Raw genomic sequence first — 24,878 nt, 5'->3', positions numbered from 1 at the left:
TATATCACATCTTGTGCATCCCAAGTGAACATCCCAAGGTTCCTTAAGTTATAAGTGCAAATGCTAACAAGTCTCGACGCGTCGCTCGTTATAGTTTAAGATCGATACACTGAAAGACACAGAAAGAAAAAAAGAGTCAAATGGTGACTTTTAATAATTGATAAAGCCAGTATCATTTTTTAATTGTTATTAGCCTACTGATAATAGCTTATTGGTTAGCCAATATTTTGTGATAGCCTAGACCCATTTTTAAATGAAGTAGCCAACAATTAACTTAATACTCTTAGTAATTGCCTATTATTGGTCTAAAAACATTTGAATAATTAAGACTAACCGACTAATTAGCCAACAGAATATTAGTCGTAGCCTACTGTATTAACATCCAGCCTATGCGCAACTAAATGTCGGCAGAAAAAATAATCCGGTGGCAGCACCTCTCTATCAATTGTAGCATACAGCCTTCCCCTTTAATAGATTCTAAACCCTAGCGGTGATCATTGGACTCCAGCTCCCTGGAGAATCCATGGAGAGGGAATAAAATAAGACTTTAGACCGGGGATCATGGCGGCGCCGCTCGGGCGGGACACCTTACCTGAACACTGGTCCTACGGTGTCTGCAAAGATGGCAGGGTATTTTTCGTTAAGTGAGTTAAATATATCTGCGTTGCTGAGACAGACAGACAAGCAGCCGCTTGTCTGCCTTCAACTGAAGTCTATCTATCTAGTTTTTGCAGTGTAACAGGTGTTTTTCTCTCTCTGTCAGCGATGAAACGCACACCACTACTTGGCTCCATCCCCGAACAGCCGAACCTGTCAATTCCGGACACATGATACGCTCAGGTACGCATTTGTTAGTGGACTATTTAGACACACTGCAATTGACTTATTGGAGGAGATCCGTGTTCTGTACGTTGTAAGACATACATAAGCCTCAATCGTAAAACTTTCAAAACACCTTTCACTCGTTCATTGCAGATTTGCCTCGGGGATGGGAAGAAGGTTTTACGGATGAAGGTGCAAGCTACTTCTTAAAGTAAGTGTTACTATTTGATACCAAGGTTGATTTACCTGAGCGCACCACAGAGCCGTTACGGCAGGTAGTGGAGCTAAACATGGCTTCACTTGTCACTCCTGAGAATCGTAATTAACATAGAGTTGTTTGTGGATTTAAAGGTAGGGGCACTAACCCTATGACCGTAAAATAACCTATTGCCTTCAACACAATCCTGATGCAGTCTATTGGTTGCAGCTACATTGCTTTGCACAGCCAAGTTTATTGACTCCTCACAGGTTCAAAGTCTTCAATTGCCAACTTACTACACAAGCTTGTCGAATTGGTTCTTCCAATATCTTTCGTTTGTTTGTCAAAAATCACCACTAGAACTGCAGTGAACCTTTAGAGGGCTATATTACTGATTTACACACTGTTTGGAGAGATAATATGTTTTTGCCATGTGTCTGTGGATAGCAAATGTAATGCTATTAATGGGATTTATTACTGCACATTTCACTAAAGACGAGTATTTGTCCAGGCATTTGTGATACATGTGCTGTTATTAATATGGAGAGATGGCTCCAAACATTTTCCTGCCTAAATGTTTGATAAACTAATCATTCGTCTGAGTCTGTTTTTGTAAAGCTTTCAGCCAGACTAAATAATTGCATTATGAATGAGAACCTTATGAAGAAAAACAAAGTGAAGTAATAACCCCTTAAGAATCCAATATCCTATTTGAGTGGTAGGAGAACAATTTTTCTAAAGGTTATGTTTATGTAACTTCTCCCAAAGGTTCAAGCAATGTCTTCTGAGACCACTTTTGTCTGAGTATGTTTTTTTAAAATATTTTTCCTGTAAAGAGCAACACACTCTCCACTCTCTCCAGTGGAATGTGTTTTTCATTGTCTTTGGACGCTCGCAGAGGTCCTAGTGGCTAAAGTTGCTTTAACAAAAGACTTTGAACTTTAGTTGCATGTTTCTCTTAGAAAAGGGTGGTCTGTCAGTCTGTTGCTTTTATGTTGTACGAAGGCAAAGGGAATAGAGGAGTTTATCCCTTCACAAATGTATGTTGTTTTTTTATAAATAGATACCCCCTCAGTTGCTTGTCCATTAATGGCCTCAAATAATTTGAAGATCATAGATTTGACAGTGTCTGGCTGGAATTCATTGATTACAATCCAATATCTTATTACACTAACTATTTCTTTGCTGGTATGCTGGAAGTTTGATGATGTGCCACCTTAATCCCCATGTTAGTGCCCACACTAGAAAGTGGCCTTTGTGAAATCCAGCACTGGAAGGTTGGCAAAAACAGGACATTTTTGGTGTTCTCACAAATAACAAATTTATGGCCTACTGTAAAACTCTGTTAAGCCAAATCCCTTTGTATGTTTCAGCATACCATATGTCTGAGTTGGCTTGTTGAAAGTCCTCAGAACTATGAAATTGTGATTAGATAGCACAGATACAACTATGACAGAGTACATCCTCATCAGCTAAGTTCAGTCATTTAAGTGCTCACTATTAATCTGTGATGGTGGATAGGAGGACTAATACAAGCAAAAAGAGGCTAAGTGGTAGCTTCTCATTATACAGCCTATAAACGTCCATAAAACAGAATATGGTTTACATTAGTGTCCTTGTCACAGTGCAATTAAACTTGTACGTAGTGTGTACTACCCAGTGTAAACATACACTAAATATATATTTATCTTGTGGAACATCCTGTAATTCCGCATTGCAATCACATATTTGCCCAAGCACTGCTCTGATCCTTACTCTGCTCTTTCATAAGGATGTAGGAAGGCTCTCCCTATTAGTATGTGATACAATGTACATATAATGTAATTATAGACTATTACAAACATTTGGAATTGTGGGTTTATCCGAGATGTACATGTTACTAGGGGACACTTGCACACTTCTAAACACTTGTGCACGCGCAGCTTGTCTGTCAGTGTGAGAGCCCCTGTGCCAGGGAGCACAGCAGGATCAGAGCCCTGAGGATGAAGGAGGAAAAACCTGGGGATCAACCCCTCAGAGAAATGTCCCTCAGCCCAACTTAGATGGGATCTGCCGGGAGGATTGGAGGAGCAGTGTGAGAGGGAGGGGGAGGGAAAAGAAGGGGTGCTGGACATGGACTGGCCATTCTGTGGGAATCAGCTGGGCTTGAGCAATACATGGCTCCATCTAAACACGTGGCTAAGTGAAAGCAATGGACAGAGAGTATTTCCTGATCGCATTCACTTTTTGTGTGGCAGAACACTGTACATTCGCAGCCTGAAAAGTTATTCCAACCCAGACTGTTTATTTATTTAGTAATTTATTCATATTTAATGTCAAGCTCAAAAGAAGCTTCCAGGCCATGGGTGTTTGTTGCACTGCAGAAACATTAATGCAAGTGTTCCAGGAAGGATCATTGATGTGGATATTTTAATGACAGCTTCTTGAACCTCTAACACGTTTAATTCATAAGCAGTTTACAATTAATGTACATTCATCTAAAAGTTGGTGTTGCAAGTTTCCAGCACACAGATCAAACCTTTGAACAAGTATGTAGACACAAAGCACTCACCGTGATAGATCTTATTTTATATAATATTATCATTTTACAGATGTTGTATATCGTTGTTTTCGTAAACCCTTGTTTAATTTGATATGTATTGATTATGCTTTGAAGAGGACTTGAGTTTCACCGAGGACAAGGTTTAAATAAAGAGGCTATGTTGCAAATTGCAGTACCATAGTAAGTGTCCCTTTCAAGGACCGCAAGATTTGGCTATGACTGTGGAGAGTGCAACCAGTGTATTAGTACAATACACTTCACCAGCCACATTGAATTAGACCCAGTCAGGCCAAAAGGTCATCTTCACCTTTGTACTGATTTGCACAGCTAACATCTTAGCATTACCAAACAAGTCAAGTGATCCAAAAAACCTTGAGTTACAAGACTAACAAAACCGCTCACAGGAAAGCCATAAACCCTAGCGTCTTTTGTTTCTGCATCAATAGAGAGGGCTTTGTTTTTAATTTGGGACCAAGGCTATTTAAAATATTTTCTATGAACAAAATAAGAGAACATTTTGCAAACAGTAGCTTTTTATAACCCTTTTTCCATTGCTCAACTGAGCTAAATATAGAAGTTTTTTCTTGTTCCACATCAATTTGTAAAACTTCAACATTGTTTTTGAAATGACAAAATCAGGGTAAATCTGGCTTCACGGCTGTCAATCTAGATTGTGATGTATTTTGCATTCTTAGCCACACTCACTCAGTAAATAGTCCATAATCTGTTCAGAACACATTCTGTTATTTGTGTGACTGTTTTGTGACTGATTTACAGACTCAGAATGTGTGAAATGATTAATGATACTCTCCTCCTATAGCATTGGCATAGAAGTTACAACATATTTTCTAACAGACATCATGCAATCATTTTTTATGCAACTGCTCAAGTTGCTCTTCATGTATTCTGTATGAGAAATTTGCTTGCCATAAAATCAATGGAAAGTACCCAGAGCTGTCTAAGGAAAATCAAATGCAGGTTTGCCACAGTTTGATCTCTGTTTTTGCTAAAAGTGGAGAGTATGGTTGGAATTCAGGTGCTGTCTGCAGACGTTATTCACTGCAGGACACTCCTTTACACCAATACACAGTTAACTCAGCTGCTACAGTACTAAGAGCTGTATTACTCTACTCATGTGCTTCTCTGGAGGTTAAGTCATTAATGATTCATCCCAGTCTTTTAACCCTCTCTTGAGAAAAAAGCGGTACAAGGAGTAAAAGTGTGGGGGCTACCATCAGATGAAGAGGGAGGGATGAAAAGTAGTAATAGGATAGAGTGAGGGGGTAGAAGGACTGGAGTGGAGAGCAGGTGGGTACCGAGGGTGAGTGAAGGAACCGGGGGAGGGAGGAGATTGGCTAGAAAGTTAAGAGCAGAGGAGAAAAGGAGAAAAATGAGAACAGAGGAGAGAAGCAGTGACTCACTGTTTGTGACTCATTCACTCAGATCTGAAGTTTAGGGCTCAGTTCAGGGACTGAACACTGAGGCTGGCTAATTATTTATCAACACCTGTGTGTGCATGTGTGTATATGTGTGTGTCTGTATATATCTGAGAGGGAAATATGGAGAGGGAATGGATTTCATTAGCGTGTGTGTGTGTGTGTGTGTGTGTGTGTGTGTTTATGGCTACTGTGCATGTGTGGGTGTGTGTGTAGCTGAGCTAAGACCTGGTTTGTTCTGGCTCATTATCTCTATGGGCCTAGCTGGACCTGGGCACAGTCACTGATGAAGGAGGTGTGGCCACAGCCATTGACTAGTGGGTAGAACGTACACAGCAGGGAGGCGGGTCTTTTAGTTTGCCCCAAAATAGTCTTCGAGAAGGAGCTTTTCCAGCTACTCATTGGTCAGCTTGCTTGATGATGTCATAGAGTATGTCCTTCAGTCACCTTCTTATGCATTGAGTCTAAGATGATGAGGTCTTATCTGGTCTGCTGCTAAAGGAAGTAAGGTTGTGAGCGATGGACATGAAAAGGAGAAATCTCAAAGAGCCAAAATAATGTAAAGAACGTTGAAGATTTCAAAAGGTTCTCAAGGCCCTGGGACGGACTTCTTCATGGCACAGAAATACATTTACAGACAGGCTTGTGGCGTGAAGGATTGTTACTTGAATGCATTTTGCAGTTACAGTCAAATTCAGGTGATATTAGGAACTGTGTTCAGTGCAGCCCATGCTTTGGAACATGTCCTCCTTATTTAGTCATTGAAAGAAGCCTACTTCACTAATCACTTATAGGAAGAGTGTGTACTCATAATAGGCTTCCTCAATGGTTGCTTTCGATGCCTCTAAATGTAGCCAAAATGACACAAGCTCTCAGCTGCTAATGTTTATAATTTTATACAGTGATTGTACAATATTTGTTGAACATTTTGTTGAACTAGGATTTTAATTGACTTTGATTATAACCACAGCTTTAAGATTATGGTTTAGCCTAGGGATGCATACTTAAACCAAGATAATGTTTTAATAAAAGAACAGGCTTGTGATGACAGACAGTGAACTCTCTTAACTCAGACTGCTACACTACTCCTTATACAATTTTCAATGCAAGCATAGTCTCAGTTTTACTTTAGAAACCGGAAGACAGTTCTATTTTAAGGTTGTCAAACAATTGACACCCCATTGGGAGAAACACTGACATAAATGCATTCCAATGCCAAAGCCAAAGAGAAAATGGCACTTGTGAAGTTGGCCTGGAAGAAATTGATGTTGTCAATTATAGCTGGTTCTAATCAGTGATGCTTTGAGTAAACTAACATTTAGTCCAATATAAAGTACAAGCTCTCAAGATTGTAACCCCAGATACAGCTGAATGTCTGTCTGTATATAATTATATACATATATATTTATAGAATGTCAGCCTGGATAACATTATAAAACAGTACAGGCTGTTTAACACACAACTGAGGCAAAAAAGAAAAAAACAGGTGAGAAGAACACCAGCAAGTTTGTAGCAAGGTGTGTGTGTGTGTGTGCGGTTGTGGGTTTGTATTGGTGGACAAGTACTGTATATTTGCATATAATATGTGTGTGTGTAGATCCTGTTGTGTAGGTGCCTGAGCGTGCAGTGTGCATATGTAAACATAATTTACTGTTTTCTTTGATTGCTTAAAATTCATGGCATACTTGCGTAACTAGCTCTGTACCTACAGCTAGCTAACTGGCATGTTGCTGTATTGAGAACTCTTGGGGAGTTGGGGAAAGCAGTCAAGAATTGCTCTCTATTGATCTCTCATTGATTTTCAAATATCTATTTTATACTTACCATTCCCTCAGTCCATTTTGGATAGGCTTTCTCAAAAAAACTAGCTTTGCTAGTGTGCTCGTCATTAAAGCCTGCATTCATTGCGTGTTACTATAGTTTTGTGGGAGTTGCTTCGAAGTAGGGGGTGGGATATTTTGGATTGAATGTGTCAAACCGAGGCTAAAATAGATAGCTTCGCAAAAATTGCCTAACCCAGCTTAAATTCGTCATTGTTTAGTTCAAGCCACATCTGTTTCAAAGATGCACACATTTTGTATTTCATCCAGACAAAATTTACCTTTGTTCTTCTGCTAACAAGGTTTCAGATGAGTCTCAACTGTAGTGCCATTGAAATAATGTTTTTTTGTTAATTTTTTTCTCAAAAGAAATGTGGAATGGCCTCTAAAGATAAGCATTTCCTCTTTATATATGTGTGTGCACAGACAGCATTGTGTGTTTGTGTTCGTATATGTGTGTGACTGCAGTCTCAAAGCCCAGATGTCAAAGGAGTGGGGAGGGATATAGAGGGGCTTTTATTTCACAGGTTTACCCCCTGTCTGTGTCTGTCATGCCACCTATCAAATTGCCATGGTTACAACTGGCTGTACACTCTGCTCGCACAGACTCAGTGTGAGTGCTCTTTGGAAGTCCTCTCAGACCTGCCTCTATTCTGACATCTGACACTTTCAGGGGCTAGTCAGTTTTCAGCCCTTTTAGGTAAAGAGAATTTTGAATCACTCTTACAATATCAAACCTTACGCAAGATAACACATCACAGGAATGTTTTGAAACACTACATATCAAATAAATTAATTTAGTAAAGTATATATTTTTTCTGGTTCCTATCACTGCCAATACAGTCAGTTTTGATTTGCTGTCTGTGTTGATATCGGGCAACATGTACATCCCATAATAGTCAAGCTGCACCACAGAGATAAGACCCATGCAGCCCTCTGCTGCGACCCTGTCACCATAAACTTCTCTGTTAGATGTTCTATCTGTGACAGTGTGTGACAGGCCATCTATACTGGATCACCAACACTTTCATTTTGACTTAAGCTGTGATATTATTGATGGTTAGCAGCATTTGTCTGTTAAAAAGTTGAGGATAATCTAGACCAATGGTTCTGTGGGGAACCATGTTCCTACTTCATTTGTGAATGTTGGCCTCTACAAACCGAAGGCAATTTTATCCATTCAAATGGATTTCCTGTTGCCATATCCAGTTCAAACATCCCTTCGTCCTCTCACTAACTCCCTCTTATTAAAGGTCTCTTCTTCTTTACGTTTATTCCCTACATGATTTGAAACAAAACTCTTTCCCCTGGCCTTCTGTCTCTCTCTTCTCTCTCCCCTTTCTTTCTCCGTAAAAATAATGTGTTCAATTAGCAGACCCTTTTTGCAAAGCGACATACAGGGGGGATTTGAAACTGCAACCTATTGATCTGCAGTCAAATGCTCTACCTCTGAGATATATCTGACCCCCTCACATTCCCTTTCTCTGTCTCTCTCTCTCTCTCTCTCTCTCTCCCTCCCTCTCTCTCTCTCTCTCTCTCTCTGTCTCTGTCTCTCTCTCTCTCTCTCTGTCTCTCTCGCTCTCTCAGGAAATCCTCTCTCCTCCTTTTCTGTAGTTCTCATTTTCAGTTAGACCTCCTGACAAACTTTAATGCTATTCCCTTGATGTAACCAAGGCAATAAGGTGCTCTCTACAGGAAATCTCTCTAGTAGCTAAAGCACCTTGAACCTGCAAGTATTTTCTTGTTCATATCCTTTCATGTATATATGCTAGGTCATTTCTGCTAAAAACAAGTTCAGATGTTTTGACTCTTGAGTTTGAAATAACGTACATCAGTCAGCAATATACCGTAAACAATCCATAAAAAGATGGTCTGCGACTCTAAGAGCGGCACAGAGACAAAGAATGGAGAGATGAGTCACACAGGAAACATGTTTTATGGAAAAGACAGGACATGTAGAAGCTGCTTTTGAGAATGAGACGCTAGTCCAGTCATCTCATTCCGTCCACCATACGCCCTCGTGCGGCTTGTGAATGATTCACATGACTAACCACCCGGCCTGACGGACGAGGTCCTCTGCCAGTTGTTCTCTACATGGCTGGTGCCTGTAGACAACAACAGAGGCGTGGGGACAGCAAGGGGGTGCGTCCATACCGGACAGAGCGGAGGAGGACTGGCACAAAGGAGGGATTGAGGGACAGAGGGAGGGAAATTGGAAAGATGGTTGATCCAACGTGTGAGGCTTAAACATCTGGTTCTCTGTGGGAGACAGTGGGCATTCTGTCACTGTGACATAACATGTGACATCCAACAGGCCCTGGGCACAGAAACATTAGCATTTGAACTGAGGGGGCTATCAAATCAGACCCTGGAACAGACAAAGAAAACAGAGAGAGAACGCACGAGCAAAAGAAAGACAGAGAGAATAGAGGACAGACACGGCATAGGACAGAAAGAGAGAGGGAGAGGGAGGGAAACGGAAGGAGAGTCAAACAGAGAGAACGAGTACAAACAAACTGTGGAGAACCAAAATCAGGGAGAAAAACAGAGGGATATTGAGAGACAAAGGAATAGGCAGAGGACCACTCAAGTTGGTGGAGGACTAACATCACAGTGGAATAAATGAAGAAAAGAAGTCAGAGAGTCAGGGACTGACTTGGACACATGGACTAGAAAGAGAGACAGATGATTGTGAACTTGGCCGAGGAAGACAGAAGATGTGTAAAGACAGCGTGTAGTCTAGAAGTACTGTTGAAGGATGGGTACCTGTTTTGGCTGCGACCCCAGCCGAGACTCGGGTCATGAGCTGGTTCCTATCAAGCGACATGCCACATGGCCCAGAAGAACCAAGGCTGTTGCAAGTCTAGAATATGTCTCCACTACTTGGGAATCCATGCACAGGTCAGGGTAAACATTAACTTTGACAGATCTAAGTTCTGCTGTACTTACTAAAGGCATGACTTGTTTGTCGCTCTGTATATAATCATCTGTTAAATGAATAAAATGGAAATGTAGATAAATTATGTCACTTTCGATACCACTATTGCAAAACATTAGCTACCATATGAGGGTATGATCGATCTGTTCCATGTCAAAATGCTTTTTCTCCAATTAATCTTGAGGAGCTTGGTGCATTAAGTGTAAGACGGCCTGTCGCATTGTGGTTTGTTTGTTTTTGTGGTGTCAGTTTTGTAAGGGGGGTGGGGGGGGTTCTGGCCTTTTGGTTCCCCTACATGTATGCGCATGCCCACACACATTCACAGTAAAGGCAAATCCACCTGCAGTATTTACACACAAAGTCAACTGGAGTAACACACAAAGGAGAACAGTCACTGTGTACGGGCACGTATGCACAATAACCCCATCCCTTTTAGCACACAAACACACACTCGGTGCCTGTTTAAAGCAAATATTGGATTTATTCTTTCTGACAGGAGGCATATGACAGCTTTACTAGCATGCTCAGCAGTTTCCAGCAATACGCAGCAAGCGTAGTAAAACAGGTGGCTATAGCTTCTTACTGCAGGATGAGCCATATAAATACTGTACCAGTAATAGGAAAAACAGACAACTATTATGCCAAACTGCCATTCATCAATTCAATTAGCTAGTGAAACTGAAAGAGTGAACTCCTAATTGTCACACAACTGTTTCAGTGCTGTTTGCACATGACAATGACTCAGTTAAATGACATAGCATCATGATACCGGAAACGGTAGTGTTGATCTCGGATTCTCTGCAGTTGCCTGTCGCTGTTTACATGGATAAAATTCACTGCTGCTCTCAAGCTGTGCTAAACCAAATAGCAGTGACTAAGAACCAGATGGATTCTGCAGATGCCAAGGTTCTGCAAGAGCCCCCAGGAACAAATTGAAATTCAAATACCTGTGTGGAAGGGAATCACATCACACCAAACACAACTCTTTTGTTGAGTCGACTTATTATGCAAACGTTGGTGTAAAGCACAAAAACATCTCTCTCTGGATGCTGCTTTGGCCTCTAGTGAAGACCATGCCAGAGTGAGCTGTCATAGTATTATTAAATTTAAGTATGTCATGTATTCTTTATGAAATAGAGTAGGTGGAAATGAAATGCAGAAAGCATTTTTTGTCAACACATAACACCATGAGGCTATGAAATGCTGTCTTTTGTGATTTTCCACATCAACCTGAAATAATAACTGCCTTTGGAATGGCCTTTGGAATGAAGTCCAAATGACTGCTTTTAACTGTCATGTTGCCATTTATGCCCTGTATTCAGAGCTTGTAATATTCCATTTCCCTCCCATCTGCATCGCACATTTTAGACAAGAGGACATGAGTAACAACTGGTTATTAAAGTACTCAGAACTCTGACATTGCTCAGACAACCCCTCTATCCGCTGCAGGCTATTGCAACATTTCTGTCTGCACTGGTTCAACTGTGTTGCTCTCCAAATGGCCACCAGGAGCTGCTGTTGACTTTTCAGGCTTCCAATGCAAACCGGAACCCCCCACCCCCCCCGCACTCAGGAGATGCACCTCAGATCAAAATGGCTGTATGTCACAATTGGGCTTGGTTGCCCGGGTCTCCTTTCAAGACACCAAACCAGAGACATTACAAGTGCTCCTGTGTATCATTTGATGTCGGCACACTTTGTTCTTTCGAAATGTCTTGCGTGATCTCAAGAGAAACCTCTTCCTGTCACATCCATTTGGAATCCGTATTGGGAGGGGAGGCTGTTTTCAAACAAGGAGACAAAGTGAATTATTCAGGGGATGACTTGAATATTTCCCCCGGCTGTCGTTTAAGTGATGATTGTTAGCACTAACTGTGGAGGACATGTTTTTCATCAACTTTCCTTGCCTGTATATGTGTGTCCTGTCTGTGTTGCCTGACCTAGAGTGTGCGGGGGATAATGGGGGGGGGGGGTAACTGTCATCACTCTATTCCCAAAAGGGTTTTAACCTGGTTAAATGTCACATTTGCTTAAGGCTGCTCGACTTTGCATCTTAATGAGATGTGTCTGGCCTGTGGTATGTCAGGCTTGGATTCTGGTGTCTTTGTGACTGTGGTATCTCATAGGAAGAGGCACACTGATGTCTTAAAAAGCGCAGTCTGTCAGTCATACACACATCAGTTACTCTCTACGTTTGTCATTCAGACTCATTCAGTCTGTTACCTGATCTGTTGGTTCAACAGGTCCCTCAGTCATTTACTTAGACAGAGGAAGACATAGCGACTAATCAGTCAGTGTTTAGTTCAGAGTGACAATCAATCAACCTCTTAGTCTAATAGTCTGTAAACCTGTCAGTTTATCTATTTACTAGTTTGTTTTCCAGTCAGTCAGTGACGCCGACTGTGCAGCCACAACGAAGCCCTGTATGTTTGACTTTATCAGGTTGGGGGGAAAACACAGTCCATTAACAAAAGGACTACTTTTGTCCTGTTCCCTGGGGTGTATTGTAATGGTAAACCTCCCTCTCTCTCACACAGTAGCAGCAGCCAATAGGATAGAAACTCTACCCTGTGCTTTAGGACCAGTTCTAATTGCATTTGTTTTGTGCGTATTTGGTCTTTAACCCAGGTAAGGGTATATATTTGATTGTGTTACTTGTGACATTACTTGATGATTCCATTTTAGCCTATTCATTGAACTCAGAATAGTACAATGCAGAACAGGTATCATTGAATGTGACATACATTGCATTCTCTAATGTGTATGTAAACTGTATTTGGCAACATTTATTGTGACGCTTTTTGCCTATCACAGTCTCAGAATTGCATATGGCTGGCATATTGTAAACGCACGTCATGAATGTCCTTTAATAGCCAGTTATTCGATTTTGATCAGACTCAGCAAGTCTATTGAGTGTATGTGGGGACATTTAAAGCGTCCGTCCAAAAGTCCTCAGTGGTTCTGCTCTACCAAATGAGCTCTCATTAAAAGCTCTCCATTGACCTTTCACTGTAAACGATGTGACATTTAGAACAATGGGAAGCTCTGATAGATTGCAATGTTGAGAATTTACTCATTCAGTTTTCACAAAAAGGAGAAAATAGTTTTCGGATTTCTGAGGTACTTATTCCAAGACTAGATTTATTCACTTGGGCATGGATACGGGGATTTTGAAGGTCTGATTATGACAGCAATTCAAACTGGGTTAATCATGACACCAATTGTCTGACAGAGATATTTTGCTGCATCTATTATTCCATAATGGCATGCAGACTGTGGAAGTTGTAATGGGTTAAGAAACTTCACATAAACCCCTCAAAAAAAGTTTGGAAACGTTATTTTGGTTGATTATTACTCCCCTTCAATATTACCAATTGGTATTGTATTTTATATAATTGAAAAGCCTGATTAGTCAACTTTACAATGAGGTACAACTTGTTAGGATTGTGCATTCGTGGAATGAGCAATACAGCTAACTGTGTGGGTAGTGGCCCAAAAAGAATCTTCTGCAATTTTATTTATTTACTTTTTTGGGAGGGGTTTAGTTTTGTCAACTGTTTTGTTACAGTATTGCAGAAATCACTACCACTGATAAACTTCAGGTTATTCAAGTCTTGTTATCAAGGCAGTCTGGAAGGTGTCTGAAGAAATCAAGAGGCACCAATCACATCTCCACAGAGGATGATGGATATTTTACTCCTCTGTCATGGATATCCCCTTAGATCTGACCTTTCACCTGACTATGTAGAGTAGAGTTACACCACATGAAGGTCTGAAAACTGGCAGGCAATATTCACTAACAGTTTCACAATGTTGTCATACAGTATGTCACCATGGTAACATTGAGTTTAGCTTGATAACACGGTGAGTTCAAGAAGAGAAAGCTATCCATTCTAAACATTTCATTTGTCGCCCTTAGGCAGATTGAGGCACTGTCATCCTGACAAATGAGATTCGTTAGGCTCAGATGATAACGATCAGATGGAGTATATTAAGGGAGCGTCAGTGATAGTGACTATACTGACAAACCCATTGTCTCGGTTTCTGTTAAGACCCAGATAGATGTTAAGACCAGTCAATCTTCTCATAGGGACTAACTACCATGACAGCATCTGATATCCAAATGAGGGACTTTGATGATGTCCATCTTCCTCATCCAATTTGGCTATTGATTGTGTGGTCTACCTACACTTCAGTTCTTTACAGTCCTTTACAATTAGAAATGCTCAGCAACTTTTGGCGACTTAAAAATAGGCCGGACCTTGTTACCATGAGGTGTGAGGTGGGGGTCGGGGGTCAGGGTGTTGAGTTCGATCTTGCAAGTTGTTGAGGAGTCGGACAGCTGATAGAGTTCTAACAACCTGTCTTGTGGACTGCGAGGTGGTGGACAGGGAATGTAGAACTGGGGTTCCACGGTCCAAGATACTGTCAATCTGCACACCATGGTCAGAATGGTCAGCAAGCTTATGCGAAATAATTCAATCCATGTATGGTTTCCAGCACTTGTTGTTTCCGGTTCTCTTTCAATGTGATGCTTTTGTAAATCTCCGGCAGCAAACAGCAGGGATGTCTGTGTTCAGCACCTGCAGGAGTCTTGCAATGGGTCCTGTTCTGGATTTCTTGTAATTGTTCTGTCATGTCTGTAGAGATGGATGGGTACCTGGGCCTAAGGGCAGCACTGTTTCAGGAGATTACTCTCCTGAGGTGTATTAATAGTAGGACTATGTGTGTGGGTGTATGTCCGTACAGGGAAAATTCAGATTGAAGAATCTGGATCAGAAGCTCCTGAGGGAGACACTTACTGCAACAACACACACACGTTTCCTCAGACATCCTCACACTGCAATGAATGAAGTATAAACTTGAAGTGCTTTGGTATACTACTTTGTGCAAAATTATTATTTCTCAATGACACCTAGTTTGTCTAACCTTCTCCTATTAAAGTTTATTCCGCTCAGTTCAACAATTCTGGAGACTGATTAGGTAACAAGGCACAGCAAAAGTCACATTCTCAGGAGAGCTTGAGCATGAAAGGGCCAGGAGAAAGAAAGGAAAGAGTGAGATCAGAGAAAAGGTAGGACATGAGAGAGAAGTGGACTCAAATAAAACAAACGAGATGGACTGAGCAAGAAATGGCGATGAAGATTAGATTGAGAAAGGAAAAGTGAAAGGGAGAACTAAAAAAAAAAAAACATCAAAGTAAAAAGCGAGTGAGATGGTGAAAGAAGATCTGACAGTTTTCTAGGGCATTCCTGAAATATAGGGCTGGATATAACCTTGACAAGCAGGCGGGAGTGCAGGAGAGGAGAGGCCTGATCCCACTGCCTCTAACCAGTCTCAGCTGTGTGGGTGTGTTTGGGTTTGTATGGGTGAACATTAGTGTGTGTGTGGGTGTGAGAAATACTTCAGACCAAAATGTATGTGTGGTTTTGATTGCGTGTGTTGGCAGACTGAGAGCACAGGTGAAGGCAGTTCACCTGTTTCTTGACAGATGGAGAGCAGGAGAGAGAGATTGGAAGGAGAGAAACAGAGTATAAATAGGGAGAGAAAGAAGAAGGAGAGAGAGAGAGAGAGAGAGAGAGAGAGAGAGAGAGAGAGAGAGAGAGAGAGAGAGAGAGAGAGAGAGAGAGAGAGAGAGAGAGAGAGAGAGAGAGAGAGAGAGAGAGAGAGAGAGAGAGAGAGAGAGAAGAAGAAGAAAGGAGACAGAGTGAAAATGGCAGTGAAAGGAGAATCGGAGGGAGAGAGAATCAGGCCCTTTCCTCTCCCTGATGAGATTGGTCTGGAATTGAATTTCATAGAAACAAACAGCAGGAGACATAAGTACCTACCTCCCTCTTTCTTTCCCTCCCTCCCTCTTTCTCTCTCCCTCCCAGCTTCCCTTCATCCTTCTCTCTCATTCTCTAGTCTCGGTGGAACAGAAGCGTGACATAAGCACCCAATTAAAAACGAGACAGGAAGAGACCCAGCAAGGAGCTGTAACTCTTCTGCACAATAAGAATAAGTCTGTCTCTCTCTCTGTCATGACGCATCCAAACATTAGTTGTCCTTGATGGGAGACTTGAATCTAATGACCTAACTTCCTGTTTCGGGTGACAACTCTGGGCTGCAACGCTGTATGATTCCATGCCAAAATGATACAGTCCTCTGGACATGAACACAGCAAGCTTATCAGTTCTTGCTAACATTAGCTGAAAGGTTGAGACCTCAAAGTCCAATTTATAATATCATAGTGTACCAGGAGTACAACATACCTATGCTACCTTATGGCTCACAAAAACACAACTTAAAAGTTCCTAATAAAATATTCAGACTCAAACCATATTCAAATAATAATTTAGGAATATATGGATGTTGGTGACTGCAGCCACTTTGTTATGTCAGTGTCAGGGATTTCACTTGACGGTTTTATTCCTTAGTAGGTCAGTGGAGTAGTCTACATCTTAGGAGACATAGCAGATCTCTGTTTAGCTGCACAAAGGTGACCTCTTACCTGCAGGCTTTATTTGCTGATTGGAGGGATATACTGAACCTGCTGCTGGCAGATGGCCAACGTTACCAGTAAGGTGAGCTAGTAGCAGGGAGTAACGTATCTGGATGAATTTTCAGTTCAACAAAATGTTCAGTTCAATTTTCGAATTCGCTTTCTTGCCCTAGCTCTCTCTCTTTCTCTCCCCCCCCTCTCTCTCTCTCTCTCTCTCTCTTTCTCTCTCTCTCTCTCTCTCTCTCTTTCTCTCACTCTCTCTCTCTCTCTGTCTCTCTCTCTCTCTCTCTCTCTCTTTCTTTCCTCCATCAGTCGAACCGTCCGCTCTGTTTTTACCGTTCCATTTTGCGACACCACACTCCCCCTTCCCTCTCCCAGCAGTGCGTATCCTGCCTGTGAGCGTGAGGTGGGAAAAGGGGAGCAGCTTCTCTCTGTCTACCTCCCTCCCTCTCCTTCTCTCCCTCCCTCTCCCTCTCTCAATCTCTCGCATGCTCTGACACACCCTCTCCCTCCCTCTCTCTCTCTCTCTCTCTCTCTCTCTCTGTCTCTCTCTCTGTCTGTGTGTGCTCAGATGTTAAGTGGCGTGCAGTGTTGTTATGTCATGAGGCTGGAGAGCTGGAGCGGGAGAGAGATACTTGCTTCTACCGGCTTCGAGTACCTTGCAGATACATTAGATGCTAAAGAGGAGAGATGGATAACGGCACAGGAGGTGAAGAACTATGATTACATGCTTTTAGTGTCCTGGGTACTTTGACGTTTAGAGACACAACTAATGTTAGGCAGAAGAAATAGTTGCAAACACAGCTCAGCAAGACTTTGAAGATTTTGAAGATTCCAAACCCAGGACGTACTGGCCACCTGGAGATTCATGTTTGAAAGATTTTAAACTGGAGAAACAAGCTGAGATACAGTATCTTGGACAAATTGCTTTGGACAGTGAAGGTATCCATCTGAAGGACATGGAACGTGTGTAACAGGCCAGAATATTGGGGCTAGGCGCTGGATAGAATATATATATATATAGTGTTAGTTCTGTAATGCCAAAGGGGGTTTGACCTAACCATGTGTGACTGCATAGTTAGGGGTTGAGGGGGCTGTACAGGTGTGTCCAGAGCTCCTTTCAAGCTTCTGATGTTTCTCCTCTTCCCCCAGTCTGCTGTTTCACTTGACATCAAGTTAGTTCTTGCGACTCTCTCCATCGCTTCATTTCAATGGAAAGGCCACAGAAAGACGGAGCAGACATAATCTATTGATGTAACCGTCACACATCCGAGACCAGGTCCGTGGCTGGAACAGCAAAAACAACACGCAGCTAAACCCAGAGGGGAATAGCAGATGGACCATGTGGAGCCAGACAGGATACTGCACTCACATGACTCACCCTGGACATCCCTTCTACCATGCGCCCTGCAGGTGTGTATACTGCAAGTCCTCTCTCCATTCCCTCAGAGTATCTAACTCTCTGGGAGAGGACTATAATCTGTCCGAGTAGTGTGGGTTAGTATTTGTGGCTTTCTTGTGTACTGAAGTACAACTTGTGTTTTTGACCTCTAAATCACTTAAGGCAAAACATGTTTGGCACTGTTAACTCGTAAATGTTTGTTTTAGTGTACTGCACTTGAACAAGTGACGCACTGAGAACAAGGGAACAGATTCTGCTTTTGTAAAAACAAAACAATAGGTATGGTATTTTGGTCAGCTTGTCATCATGTTATTTATGTAATTTCACAGATTTGAGGTGCCAATTAAATGACTGGAATGGCATGGATCACAGAGAGGATAATACCCTTTACTTGATAGTTGGTCAACTTTCCTTCATATCAATTGACCATGATGAGGTTGAGATTGTATGGGTTCTGCAAATGAAATCAAATAAAGAGAGCATTCTTGCTCATTTTGGTTGTTCAGGTTCACCCCCAGTATCACATAATGACATTTATCACAGTGTTGCGGATGTGACTGCACTCCTGTCTCAAATGTACACTATCCATCCCTACCCCTGAGGGAGGAACAGCCCCTACTCCTCAAGTCTTCAGTCGCCGCCTTTTAATATTTCTTAGCCAGAAATTGTAGTTGTTTATATAATACACCAAAAAATACCCCAAATTCTATTTTCTTGTATTTTGTGAAGGACTTTTATTGCAACCTTTCTGGAATCTGAGTTCTTTGATTTTGATTCTACAAGGCTATGAGGCTTTAATGAAATATGAATGCATGTACATCTTTGTAATGACGCGGAAGTGTGCACGTTCATGTACTATCATGTGTGTGCTATGTGTATGATCCTTGCTGTGGGGGGGGGGGGGGGGGCTTGATTGGAGGATGACTCATAGCTCCGGTCTCACAGGCACATCAGTTATCAGTTACCTGTGATATCACTGGACTGAGTTATTGACTAAAAAAGCAAACCAAGGAAATAGCCTTCAGCTCGAAATTCCACTCCACTGTTCCAGCAGTGACAAAAAACATTCTTATTTTCAGAAAGGAATGTTAGTTTGTCAAATGGAGACTAGTTTAACAGCTTGTTGAACTAAAACTAGTTTGGTATACTTTGAAAGTAACATGACCTGAGAGGCAGCACTGGTTAATTATTGGCTCAACTGTCAATAAAGTGGACGGTGACACAGATCGCCTCCACCCAGCTCGCACACCCTGCTGGCACTCTCTCTCTCTTCGCCCCTCCCTGTCTCCCTCCCTCCCTCTCTACCTCCCTCTCTGTTTACATTCAAACATCCAAATGAGGAGGTATTACTGGATGTTTGAGGAAGTACTTAGCAAATTCTCCTACGCTTGACTTAGGCTACAATGAGCTCTGCCCAGGCATAGTGGGATGAGGTGAGAATGTCTTCATCCTTGTGTTGTGTATGTGATGGTATTATTGATAGCATGCTTGTGCTTGCTTATAGATCTGTATTTGTGCACATTGCGGTTACATACACACGATACCTTGTTGTTTCGATTGTTGTGTGGTAACATGTTTATGATCACAATAATCTCCTTGTGTGCTACCTCGCATTTCTCACTAAATGGACAGAAGTGTTGTGTGTGCTTTTACGTGCGTGCGCACGTGTGTGTGTGTGTGTGCACGTGTGTGTGTTCTGTCAGCAGGCTAGCACTAAATGGATTGGTCTGTTGTCACAGCAGGGGTGTGTAGGGAGCAGATTGTCTTGGAACCTTTGCTCATCCCCGAGTGTCTGTCACCACACACACACACACACACACACTCACACACACACACTCACACACACACACACACACATTCACACACACACACACACACACACACACACACACACACACACACACACACACACACACACACACACACACACACACACACACTACAAACGCATGCATCCACTCTCACTAAGGCACACCATTTCCACCCTTCATCTGGACATGACACAATGCAGGATTAAGCAAAGGCAAGGGATCTCAGTAAACTGTAAATCTGATGTTTTGACCACAGTGTCACCATAGTAGCCCAGTAATCTTATCATATCTCTTCACAGGAACTGATGTTTCCATTTGTGCCTTTAGCTGTTTTATTGGAATGCTGCTGATCTGGTTCAGAAGATGGCAGGGCTGACAGTTGAGGTGGAATAAGGCTTAAAGGGTTCGAAAGAATGTTGGTTGGATGAGACTGGTGTGGGAGTCTTTTGGTATGTTTTTGTGGACTAGACACACACACACACAAGCACACAAAGACCAGGGATCAGTAACCAAATCTGCTGGACAGAGAGAAATTGAAACAAAATAGCAAATAACTGTCCAGGGAATGCTTGAAACAGAATCTGTCATTCACTGTCCATGTATGTAGCATAGTCATGTACAGTGCAGTAAGGCAATCTAACACTACTGAGTCACTGTTCTTTTTGCATATGCTGAACCATTTTCACTGCGGCCTCACCACACACATCCTATCCCAAACAGTAATATTCTCCCTGGCGCCGTTGGCAGTCTAATTGCATGTCTTATTTCCTCATTTACGAATAACAAATTACCTTTTTCAATATACCAGCTTGGTAGCCCCAGATAAATTGTTTCAGGAAGCACAAGAAGAAAAGATTTTGCACCAATGTAGGGACAATGAAAGTCCACAAAAAGTTTGTGTGCTTAATAAGGTCCCAAGAGCTTTACTGACGAGTAATCTGGCTGGGCGTGCATTTCATTAGTTCTCATTCGTGCTGTCAATGGATTGAGAGGATCAGGGGTGTGGGGATTGAGCTCAGTTGTGGACATGGGTCATTAGACTTCCAATGAGATGAGAAGAGATGAGTTGATTTTGTAACCCCGCTCCCCAAATCTCTGGATCTCAGTAGTGTGTGTGTCCAAAAATGTGAAGCATAAGGTCCACACTCAAGAAGGAAAATGCTGGATCTTCTTCTGTGTATCAGAGTGAAAATCGCTAAATCACTACCTTTAATGAAGGAGAACTACTACGTTCTTCCAGGGTAGATGTTTTGCTTTGCACGTGGCTCTTTTGGAGGGAACCGGCGATGCTGACTACCTGCTTAGGAAGTGTGTGCTTCTGCACTAGTCTCAGGCCTGAAAGGTAGGATGGACAAGTCCCAACAATGTTTGAGCACAATACATATCCTTGTGCTGTCTGTGTGTTTTTTTTAACAACTTAATACATAGCAAATGTTACTGCTTCATATAGAACCAGTACATATGGAAGATGTCTTGGTGTATTTTTTTGTGTAAACATAGTATGTGCACTCCATGTGATGTTCAGAAAGACGATGTGGCAAGGGGGCACTGAGCACCTAACCGAATCTGGCACGCTCTGATGATCAAGCAGTTGCACTATGTGGATAAATATTTCTCCAGCTTCATACAAATGGGATGTAGCAAACACAACTGCAGTGAATTCTTCTCAACCCACATAAAAAAAAAAACAAACAATTTGAATTTTCCTCTGAACCCCAGAGAACAACATTGTGAGTAGGCTTGAGAAGAAAAGAAGCAGGTCAGTCCTCCCCACCAGCCTCTGTGGGCAGCCTGCATTCCACAGTACACATACTTGGGTATAATGTGCCATTGTTTACACACATTCTGACAATGAGTGGGTGGTGTGCAAAGATATCAGCCCATTTACGCTCGTTAGTTTCAGTACGGTAATTGATTAGAAATTGTGTTTTATGAACTAAAGAGTAAGATGAAAATTTGACACATCAAGACATTGTGTGTATATTTGATTTGCTCGGTTCCAAAACAGGGTGATCCAATTTTTTATCAAAGATTAGCACATATATTAACTGAAATTAAAGTACAATTTCATATTTTTTCAGTTTGGTCATTTTAATAGGAGGATACATTTAGCAGTGTTTCAAATTACTGTTCGATAATTTGTCACTATGGTGACATTTAAATAATGCCTTTTGAAATGCGGTAACAATCTTATTAGTGGACTCTCACAGTGTGAAATATACGTGTGTGCACGTGTGTGCGTGTTCACATGTTTTAATTTTTTTTAAAGATTAAACCAGACATGCGTGAATGCTCAGTGCCCAGTGTTTCCACCTTCAAACTCGCCATGTGGGATTCCTCTGGAGTCTTTGTGTATCTGGGTGGAGTTAATTTGTGCCTTCTCTGGTGCTGAAACTCTCTGTGTGACTTATGACTCATGTATGGTCAGATGGGAACAATGGTAGCTGCAAAGCTGACCGGCCCAGCGGTAGCACACATGCATCAAAGACTGTCCAAGCCCCTTTTCCTTCCTCTCATCCTATTTTTTCTGGCTCTCTCTCTGCCCCCTGGTCAGCCCCCCCCCCCCCCCACACACACACACACTCACACACAAACACACACACACACACAGACACACAGAAAGTCAACCAGTCCATTCTCCAACGGGAACAGCAGCTTGTTCTTAGGCGTTTCGAATGTGAATGCAGTTTAAAGTTCTCAGTGATTTGCATACCTGCCTGTCTGTCCCCAGGCTGAATCCCGGCTCACCAGTGTGCAGGAGCCTTGTTGACCTCCTACACACTGTTGATGCTGTGACTCAGGCCTGTTGAAGGAACACAGTATGTCTGTGTGTCTGTGTGTGTGTAGTAGACACTCCTGCTGAAATCCTCCCTCATCGCCCAAAGTGCACTTTTCAATAGAAAGTCTCTGTTGGCAGGGTTTATGATAATGGAGAACATGAGCATATCATTTGGCAAATATTACCACATCTCCAACCATTGCCATAGCAACAATGTGCACCAGTGGTCCATAGGAAGAAAAAAAGAAAGGAAAACCCAAATCCCTGTCTGCCCTGCTTCACGAGAGACCCAAGACACCATCTGTTGGAGGGGTAACGATTGACAGCTTTTTGGGGCGGATGTGGCAATAGCTGTGTGTTTTACCCAAGCAGGCCACAATCAAGATGGAGCATCTCATCAGGATGGCAGAATCACAATCCTGCTTCTCGACCACAGCGCAATTAACTTTGAAGGCGATCTCATAACCTCCTCCGTCTGAGGGAGGTGGGGGAGTGGAGAGAACACAAGAATGATTAGGATGGAGAGGTGGGGAGTGTAGGGGGAGAGGATGAAAGGGGCAGATGGGGAGCTGGAGATGTAGAAAGGAGGGAGGGAGGGAGGGAGGGAGAGAGGGGGGGAGAGAGAGGATAGCTCTCTTCCAGTGGAGAGAGGAGGAGAGAGCGAGGGGAGGATGTAGAAGGAGTGGAGAAAAGCGAGGAATAGTCAGAGGATGGGAGGGTAATAAATGAGGAACGGGAGAGGGGGAGTTAGGGAGCGGATCGAGGGAAAACGTGATACCAGAGAGGATTTGAAAAAAATCTTGTCAGCCTGTATACTGAAGGCTGTCTAGACTTTGAGCCCTGAATTGTTGAGCCCGAGTGAAAGTAAGATGTTGTGACGTGGAAACACAGTGTAAATCGAATCAATGAAAGGGAAGGACAAGAGGAGCGTGGACTGACATGTAATTACATGATACTCTGTAACCTGGATTCATTTCAGACTGTCACCTGAGCCACTCATTTCGATATAACCCAGTAGACCCGCATCAAGCATTTATGCAAAGTTTTCTATGTGTGCATAGAGCTATAGGAGCAGTAAGAACCATGTGAACCCACAGTGATAAGGATCTGCAGTTCTGTGTTTAGTGACGTAGGCAAGTTTCTTTGTTGCAGAGAAGGCCGTTTTTCAGCTGCAGATCTCACGTTGCTTGCACATTTCCTTGAATACGGTGTCATCAAAATCTGAAAGAACAGTACATTGATTTCACCCGGGCCTCGTGTTCTTCCCGAGTTACTCTCCCACGACTGGCCTCGGTCGGAGAGGATCCGATAAGAGTCGAAGAGGTGGACCCTGCCGCGGCACCCGAGAGAGACGCACTGCAGTCTGAGTTTGTGTCGTCAGGATCGATGTAAATCAGTGGCTTTGTGCTTCCGAGGGCCACGTCCCCTGGGTGCCTGTAAGGTACCTGGTGTCACTACAGGTGTGCATGGTGTGCATTGGAAGGGATGTACGGGCGGGGCAGGAGAGAGGGGGACGTTTAGGCAAAGGTAAAACCGTCTTCTATCGGAATGTTGTTGATGTTTTTAAAGTCAGTATCACTGGGTGATTCAAAGCTCATGAGATATGAAGACCAGAAAGTCCTATTCTATTCTATTCTATTTTATTCTATTCTAAGCATGATGTAGCACCTAAGTGGCTTTCACACTGAGGAGACCACAAATAGACCACTCAAAGATTAACCACTTCTGCCCCCCCAAATAATTATTTTTGAGAGCACTACCCCTTTAACCTCAGCGCCATCTAGAGCCAGCACACGCTGCTGCCCTCTAACCTAATTCACTGGAAACATCTCATATCGCCTTCATCCCTCAAGTTACAACCACCTCTCGCTCTGCCTGCATCCATCTGACCAATAAGTGATCCTTCTCTCTGTTTTAGTCATTTAGCAGACGCTCTTATCCAGAGCTGGGAGTAGACTTTATCCTGTTGCTGCTCTGCATCTGAGGAATCTTCCCTGATGATGCCTCACCTCGTACATGCCACAGTGTTTGAATCCTTGAATAGCGAAGCATGACCAGATTAGACTTGGGCAAGTCTATTTTTTCTATCTAATTTTTTTCTTGTAAATATCTTTAAACCCTTGCACATTCACTCTCGTCGTGAATAGCTTCCATGCAACCCTCTTTCACACTGCTCTTCCAATGCTCAGCATAAATCAGCTTTCTTCTCATGAATGCATGATCTCGTGTATAGAATAGGGTTTTAGTTGATGTAGGCATATTCCTAATGACTTTAAACACAGCTCAGTGCTTGGCACTCTCCTCCCAATCACACAACCTCATCCTTCTGCCATCCTTGTTTATGCTAATGCAAATATTTTCATTATCTTGGCAATGATACATTTAATAGACAATCTGTTCCCAGGCCCTTCCAGAGTGAATTTAATGAGAGTCAATCAGGTTCCGGGGAAGACAGCCAATACCACAGTGCTGATTGGTATGTGGACAAGGATTGAACAACCTGCGTTGTGATTGCTCAGACTGTCACAGTCTCACTTACACACTCGGAAACCTAAACTTAATGAAGTTCAAAAGTGTTGAAGAGGGATTGACTGATTTTATAACTTACTTTCAAGTAAACTTGCAGTCCCTCATATTGGAGTGGACAT

The 24,878-nt window shown here is 42.4% G+C and overlaps 1 protein-coding gene across 8 annotated transcripts in view; it reads left to right on the top strand.

Moving 5' to 3' along the window:
- The first annotated feature begins 520 nt into the window (after positions 1–520).
- The window catches only part of plekha7a (pleckstrin homology domain containing, family A member 7a), a 58,793-nt gene continuing 34,435 nt past the window's right edge, over positions 521–24,878 (top strand). For 6 of the 8 annotated variants that reach the window (XM_084672447.1, XM_084672442.1, XM_084672441.1 and 3 more), the window contains exons 1-3: positions 521–644; positions 764–840; positions 976–1,033. In XM_084672447.1, the coding sequence (XP_084528573.1) occupies positions 562–644; positions 764–840; positions 976–1,033 (218 nt within the window). In that variant the 5' untranslated portion in view covers positions 521–561. Of the gene's footprint in view, positions 645–763; positions 841–975; positions 1,034–9,215; positions 9,721–17,403; positions 17,652–24,878 lie in introns of those variants that run through there. The other 2 variants (XM_084672443.1, XM_084672444.1) reach the window with 2 other exon arrangements.

Source organism: Hypomesus nipponensis, chromosome 14 (genome assembly GCF_054491055.1).
Source record: "Hypomesus nipponensis isolate SF chromosome 14, ASM5449105v1, whole genome shotgun sequence".
Taxonomy (NCBI): domain Eukaryota; kingdom Metazoa; phylum Chordata; class Actinopteri; order Osmeriformes; family Osmeridae; genus Hypomesus; species Hypomesus nipponensis.
The sequence above is the reverse complement of the archived record's forward strand: the minus strand, read 5'-3'. Positions and strand labels throughout refer to the sequence as shown.